The following is a 7,865-nucleotide window of genomic DNA, read 5'->3' as shown; positions in this document are numbered from 1 at the left end:
ATCCAGGAAACTGGAGGGGATACAATCTCAGCAGAAAAGACAGCTGTTCCCTACGCTTGACAAAAATAGACCTTTCAAAGGGAATAATGAAAAACAAGGAATTTGGCTACTGGGACACATTTCCTTATAGTGATGCCTCTATGTGATGTCACTCAGGTCTCTTTTATCTATAGAGTAATAACTGGTTTAAAATGTTTGTTTTTTTTCTGCTGTGAATTTGCAACAAGCCAAAATGTTCAGTAGGTCAAACACTGAAGTAGGAAGGCAACTTAAAAATAAAAAATACTATAGAATGCTTTGCTATCACTACCTTTCTACAAGCATTTGGGGTGATTCGCCATTTAAGATACCAAAATAAAGATGAAGATATTTGCAAGGGCTCTTCAAAAACAGATGTTGTATAGGGTTCTTCTCATGCATGGTGGAAGTCTTTTATAAATCGCAGTCTCAGGTTTGACAGTCACTGGTTGGAACAACTCTTATTTGCATTTTCCTCCACTGAGGGTGCAGAAGCATGTTTGCTATACTGTACTTGTGGGCTGTCTGCTATAATAAGTGTATTCTCAGGCTATGAGGAAAACACAAGAAGTTGTTTGTCCCTGTGGGTAAAACATTATATGTTTCCTCTCACTTCCACAGGGAGAGCATATATCATGGAGCAACAACAGAAATACAGAAGGGGATTCCTTCTTGCAGATTATAGAGTGGGAAGAAACATGTGTATGTGATTACTAGTTCAGAACTACGTACATCTGTTCTGTCTGCTGGCAGCCAGGAAAAATGGGCAACATTGTTATGGAGACATATGAGTTGATCTCCTTATTCCAAAAGGCAGCATCTCTTACACATCCCACCCTGATAATGGCTTCATGTTTCTAGGATAACGAGGGGTAAGGAGAATAAAAGAACTCTGTGAATCAGAGTTGTAATCTTGCAAGATAAATGTTCTCATGAGCATTTGGTTAGAATGCCAAGAGCTGAAAAAGAGCATAATAGTTGTTCATCTGAACTAGGGCTTTTGTTGAGTGGGAGGAAAGATTGATGATAAAATGCAGTCAGCCAAATAAAGACCTGACTTCTCATATGGATCCTTTTTTAGCCAAAGGAGAACATTTGGAGAAACTTTTGGCATATGTGATAACGTGTTGTTGAACCCCTTTTCCACCATCAATTTGGCAGAACAGATGTTATCAGTGGGGAGGATCCACCTCAAAACCCATTCCTGTATGTCATCTACTTCTGTCCTCTCCCACTTATGTCCATTTCTAGTTTCTCCCAGCCAAGAGAGGCACATAGAAAAGACCCTTTGGATCAACAGATTAAGGTTAAAGATTTGCCACTTACATGATATTTGGAGTCAGTGGAAGGGAAAATTCTCATGCTAGTTCTAGGGCTAGTGTAAACCTGAGGCACTGAGAGAGAGAGTGGGAGCAATGTATGCATGGTAAAGGTATTCCTATGCATCCTGTTCTGGTGCTTGCCTATGTTCATGATACAGAAAGTCTTCTAGCTCGATATGGACTCAGTAGCAAGTGGTCCAGATTCTTTTTTATGCTCTCCATGATTATTTTGAAAGCTTCACTGGATGGCACTGGTAGGTTTCCAAACTCTTAACTGCTGCATGAGGGCAAGAATTCATTGGGTGTTCTGGCTGAAAAAAAATATCCTGCCCTCCTCAATCAGCCTGCACACTGCACTGAGAAACTCCCACTGCTATCAGTTGCATTTTCCCTGCTGACAGCCTTATTGCTTTTATCTCTGGCCTTGGCCTCATTTGGGCACTCCTTTCCACGCCGACAGTAGCCAGGGGAGCGAGGTGAAAGTCTCTACTCCTGCTGTGCTACTTAAGCTTGAGGATCTTGAGTCTAAGGGTATATTTTATATTCCTAAAACACAGTTTCCAAATATCCAAATTCCAGTAGTGTCTGCAAAGATGTAGAGTGTGTTTACAGGTAAGACAGACAGCATTGTGTAAGGGACATACAAAATCCAGGATAAGGAAGCCAGAGTCCATGTTCAGTAAACAACAAATTCTTCCTGACTTTTAAGAAATATTTATCTTTCTAGTACATTTATTAATCTTTACAGTAATTGGCTATATCCTGATTGAGACATTCCTAGAGCAGCAAAAAAAATGGTTGGGAATAGAAATGCTTTGTTTTGTACAAAGGTTATTTAATATTTATAATTAACGAGATCGTCTTTTCCAGTGTTAGGGAGCCACTCCAACATGATATTGTCTATATATAGGTTCAATGTTTTGGAATTGTGGTTCCTTACTAGTTAGTATCTGGCATCTGATCCAGATCTCATCTATGAAAGCTTATACTACAAACTACAAGTTAGTCTCAAAACATTACAAGATACAGCCTATGAGTGATACAGCCTATGAGTGCGTTTACACAATGGAATTTATGGAGTTTGACCCCACTTTAACTGGCATGGCTCCATGCAATGGAATGCTAGGATTTATAGTTTGGTGAGGCATCAGAGAAGGCAGAAGACCTTGTAAAATTGAAACTTCCATTTTCCACAGTATCATGCCAAAGCGGTTAAAACGAGATCAAGCAGCATTCATCCTACAGTGTAGGCACACCTTATGTCTTTAATGCCATTACCAGTGAGGTCAGAGGTGAATGCAGCTGGATACCGATTCTAATCAGTCCCCACCAGTACAGCCAGGGATCAAGAAATGTGGCAGCTGCAGCCCCACAACTTCAAAGAGTCCAGGAGTTTACAGTAAACACCAATATATGGGCTACATGCGGAGCACTTCAATACTGGCGGCATCCCTCATGCCACCTCATTCCTACCAAATTCCTCCAACAATTGGAGCCTCCATGAAGGTGAAAACTGGGACATGTCACAAAGCGAGGTCAAGAGAAGATGGCCAGGCAATAAGAGGACCCCTGGAATGTATGTGTGTTACAACACGTTAGTGTGTTGCCTGCAGTGTGTAGGTGTGTCATGCAAATGTAACAAGAAACCTCTGAATCTGAAATAATAAATCATATATATATATATATATATATATATATATATATGGTTTTCATGAGATATGTTGTGCACACAAAAAAGGTAAAGGTTTTCTCCTGACATTAGAGATTCAGAGGTTTCTGGTGTCCAGCTCTCTGGTATGGTGTTCATTTTTGTTTCTAAGGCAAAGAGCTGGAGTTGTCCATAGATGCCTTCAAGGTCATGTGGCGGGCATGACTGCATAGATTTGTTATAATCTATGTATGTGTATCTCTTATAAGGAGATGGTTTAACCTGTTGTTTGTGAGTGGAACTGAATGACTGTGTTGCAGAATGATGCATATCTGAAAAGGTGCGTCTCCAACGCAAAATGTTTGGAAAGCTCTGGGGTAATGATGGAATTGATTTGCCTTCTCTGCTTTTAAGCAGAGACTGATGGCCATCTGTTGGGACCGTTTTGATTTTGTGTTCCTACATGGCAGAAGGGGGCTAGACTGGAGGGACCTTTGGATGTCTTCCTGCTTAGGTAAAAGGTAAAGGTTTCCCCCTGACATTATGTCCTGTCGTGTCTGACTCGGGGTGGTGCTCATCTCCATTTCTAAGCCGAAGAGCCAGCGTTGTCTGTAGACACCTCCTATTGATCTACTCACATTTGCATGTTTTCCTGCTGCTAGGTTCCTGCTCAACAATTCCATACATTTCCCTCATAGGGTCAACTCTAAGTCAGTGGTTCCCAACCTTTGGTCTTCCAGGTGTTTTGGACTTCAACTCCCAGAAATCCCAGCAAGCTTACCAGCTGTTAGGAACTGTGGGAGCTGAAGTCCAAAACACCTGGAGGACTATAAGTTAGGAACCACTGCAGTGGTAAAGGGCTTGAAGGGTAGAATGTCATTGGGCCTCCTTCCTCGCCCTCCTTCCCTCGCTCACACTCCGAATGTCATTCATGCCTCACCAGCTGAGCCCCCATTCCAGAATGACGTCAGAGGCCCCGCCCCGCCTCTGAGCCTTTCTGCCAGTCACCACAGATGACGGAAGGAAAGGCCAGTAAGAGGAAGAGTTGAAGGAGGAGGAGCCGGCGATAGGAATGACAGCGCACGACCAACCAATCAAGGAGCAGGTCCCACCCCTTGTGGCTTTCCTGAGCCAATAGCAGCGCCAGGGCCGGTGCCAGTCGGGGCCGCGGCGCCCGCATTGGTGGTAGCCGCCGAGGGGGCGGGGCCGGGTGACGGCGCTACGCGTACCGTTGCGGGGGCAGGGAGGGAGGGAGGTGCTCAGCCTCCGGCGGCTCCTCGTCTCCCGTTGGCAGAGCGGGCTCGGGCTTGCCGCGGCGCCGCTGCCCTTGTTGCTGCTGCTGCTGCTTGGCGGCGCCATGTCGGAGCTGCGGGCGGCCGGACCGAGCCCGGGGACGGCGGCGGCGCCTGGCGGCCCCATCGCCTCCGGACAAGGCCCAGCCACGCCGCTGCCCTCGCCTGGGCCTGGAGGCGGAAGAAGCAGCAGCGACGGAGGAGGCGGAGGAGGCGGCGGCGGAGGAGGGACGCTGGGCCCTGGGGGGGTGGCCGCAGCTCCAGGGGGCACCTCGGCTTCCGTTTCCGGGGCAGGCGGCTCCACTTCCGGAGCGGCGCGCGAGGGGTGGCTTTTCAAATGGACCAATTACATCAAAGGCTATCAGCGGCGCTGGTTCGTGCTGAGCAACGGGCTCCTGAGTTACTACAGGTGAGGCCACGCCCTCTCGGGGTGGGAGGCAGGGAGGGGCGAGGCCTGGGAACGCCCCCTCTTATAAGCCCCGCCCACAGACCCCTCAGAGAAGTCTCTCAGCCCCCCCCTCCCCCCGCGCCATGACCTCAAAAGTTTTGCCCTTTCTCCTCGGGTCAGGAATTCCTGGCTGGGGTTTTTTGGGAACGACAACCTCGCCAAGGGAGCTCTGTGCCTGCCATTGCCTTGCCACGTGGCACCAGGCAGGCAAGATGAATGCATCTTGACCCCACTTTAAGACTATGGAATCATGGGAACTGTAGTTTTACAAGTGCTTTAGCTTTCTCTGGATTGCAGTAAACTGCAAACCTCAGGAATCCATAGCAATCGAAAGGCTGTCAAACTGCGTTAATTCTGCAGTGTAGATGCCCCCCCCCCCCCCTCGAGTGAAATTTGCAGTCCCTGGACCAGTGGTTCTCAGTTTGGCCATCAACTCTTTTGGCTGAGCAACAACTATAATGACTCGTGAGAATTGTCAATTAAGAGACCTTGGACTGGATCTTTGGACTATGATTTGGATTTGCGGACTCAGACTTGGTTGTGTTAATATTTAAGGGCCAATATTTTAAATGTATTTTTATTGTTTACTAGCCATCCCCTGCCATGCGTTGCTGTGACCCAGTCTGTGTCTATGTGTTTTGTGTGTATATGTGTGTGTGTGTATATATATGTGTGTATATATATGTGTGTTTATGTTTATATGTGGTTTTGTGCATAAGTTGTAATGTATTTTGGGATGGGGTTTTTTTTTTCTTTTTAAGTCCTTTCCTCTGTGTTTTCAGTGTTTTTATGAGTGATGGTCACTCGTTGGCCTGAGAGGTGCATTGTGCCCAAATTTGGTGTCAATTCGCCCAGTGGTTTGTGAGTTATGTTAATCCCACAAATGAACATTACATTTTTATTTGTATAGATGTGAATTGTGTTCTAACTGTTTCTTTGTCAGCAGCTAATGACAACAAAAACATAATACTTTGTATATCTTAGTAATAGATATCTGTGTTCTATATACGTATGGCATCCAATTGTAAGCTGTCCTGAGTCCCCCTCCGGGGTTTGAGAAGTATGGGATACAAATACCCTTGATAAATAAATAACTCCCAGGAACCCTAACAGCTGGTAAACTGGCTGGGATTTCTGGGATTTGTTGACCAAAACACCTGGGGACCTGCAGGTTGAGAACCACTACCCTGGACCCATGCATCTCCTTATTGTCTGCACCGTGTGCTCCTCCAAGACACTTGCAGGCGACCTCTGGCGAGTCTCCAAGGTGGAAAGAAACAATTGCAGGTACTGGGCACAAATACAGTTCTGCTGATCCTTGGCACATGTGGAAACAGTGTGCTGCTCCTCCACATCAGGAAGCTTCAGAACCACCACCATCCCTCATGTGTGATTTTCCTTTTCTTCTGCACATAGAATTATAATGTTGGGAAGATCTCATGGGCCATCCAATCCAACCTCATTCTGTTATGTATGAGTACACAATCAAAGTGCTCATGGGAGATATCCATCCAGCCACTGTTTAAAAACCTCCTGAGAGGGTGACTCCATCACCATCAGCAGTTACTGTAAGGAAGTTCTTCCAGATGTTTAGGTGGAATCTTTTCCCCTGTACTTTCAATCCATTGTGTCCTCGTCTCTAGAGCAGTTTTTCTCAACCTGTGGGTCTCCAGATGTTTTGGCCTTCAACTTCCAGAAATACTAACAGCTGGTAAACTGCCTGGGATTTCTGGGAGTTGTAGGCCAAAGAACCAGTGGTTTAGAGCAACAGGAAAAAAGCTCGCCCCCTCCTTAGCGTGACATCCTTTCAGATATTTAAACATGGCTATGATGTCCTTTCGCAACCTTCTCTTCCCCGAGTTGAACATACCTAGCTCCCTCATATTTGTGTCCACTTGTTCTCTCACATACTCTCTTCCTTTCCATTCAGCTGCTTGTAACCTTTGATTGTTTCTTCACTTTGTTCTTTTTAGCTAGCTCTGGGACAGCTTTTTTTCTGGCTAGTCAGCCTCAGCATTTTTTCCAACACAGCTGGAATGCCCCTTTGTGTTTACATTCTGTAGCCAATGCCAGTAGTAATGCACAGTTGGGAAGGAACATCATCTCGGAGGTTTTTTGGCTAATTCTGAGATTTGTGAGCTTTATTTGACATCTTGTGTGTAATGAGAAGATGGTGACCCTGCAGATATGATCCCTGAGATAGGGCTCACAAGTCATTTGGAAATGTGTCCCCACCCCATAAAACAGGCTATCACACACAGTGCTGGTACTGGGAAAGTAATTGTTTAGACCTTGAGAATACATACCTTTTCTGGTACTGCTGCTATCTTTGTCTATTTTGCAGATGTTACAAAATAAGTTTTTCCTGTGTGTGTGTATTAACCTAAGATCTTTTTTAAAAGGTTAGACTACCATCTTTTAAAAATATTTAACTAGTATTACTTCTTCCTGTGGTTCTCCAAGTCATTGTGTTTAGGTGACTGAAAAACCTTTTGTAGCATTTTTGCTAATCCAAGAACAAATATTTATTGGCATTCAGAATCTGTTTCTTTCAGGAGCCTTACATAACATTCAGTGCTGTGTGGCCTGTTTGATTCGTATTCTTATACATAAATATTAGTTTTTATCCCATGCAATTTTTTTCCTCCCTTATTCCAAATCCTATGTTCATTCAGCCTGTATTTTAATGTGTTTATGGGCCCTTCCTCATAGACCTATATCCCAGATTATCAAGGCAGAAAATCCCACATTATCTGAGTGTGGACTCAGATAACCCAGTTCAAAGCAGATATTGTGGATTTTTTGCCTTGATATTCTGGGTTATATGGCTGTGTGGAAGGGTCCTGTAACCTTTCCAGACAGACCCTATATCCCAGGATCTGATGCCAGGTTTTCGGTTTATCCCAGATTATCTAGCAGTGCAGATTTATATAATCCAGTTTAAAGCAGCAAACCTGGAATCAGGTCCTAGGATATAGGGCCTGTCTGGAAGGGCCCCAGTCATAAAACTGGAGGACTGCCAAGCAACAGACCAAATAGGGAAAAGATATTATTCCAGGAATGTTACTTTATTGATGTAAATTACTTCTGTTTACTTTTAATCATTTGGTGTTATCAGTCAGGGTGGCATACTGAAT

At 44.8% G+C, this 7,865-nt stretch overlaps 1 protein-coding gene across 1 annotated transcript in view; it reads left to right on the top strand.

Annotated features, from left to right (window-relative positions):
* The first annotated feature begins 4,215 nt into the window (after nucleotides 1–4,215).
* The window catches only part of OSBP (oxysterol binding protein), a 36,518-nt gene continuing 32,868 nt past the window's right edge, over nucleotides 4,216–7,865 (top strand). The window contains exon 1 of the mRNA XM_060771517.2: nucleotides 4,216–4,689. Coding sequence (XP_060627500.2) covers nucleotides 4,346–4,689 — 344 coding nt within the window. The 5' untranslated portion in view covers nucleotides 4,216–4,345. The remainder of the gene's footprint in view (nucleotides 4,690–7,865) is intronic.

This window comes from Anolis sagrei, chromosome 1 (genome assembly GCF_037176765.1).
Source record: "Anolis sagrei isolate rAnoSag1 chromosome 1, rAnoSag1.mat, whole genome shotgun sequence".
NCBI classification, from domain to species: Eukaryota; Metazoa; Chordata; class Lepidosauria; order Squamata; family Dactyloidae; genus Anolis; species Anolis sagrei.
Note: the sequence above shows the minus strand (reverse complement) of the source record. Positions and strands in the feature narration are given on the sequence as shown.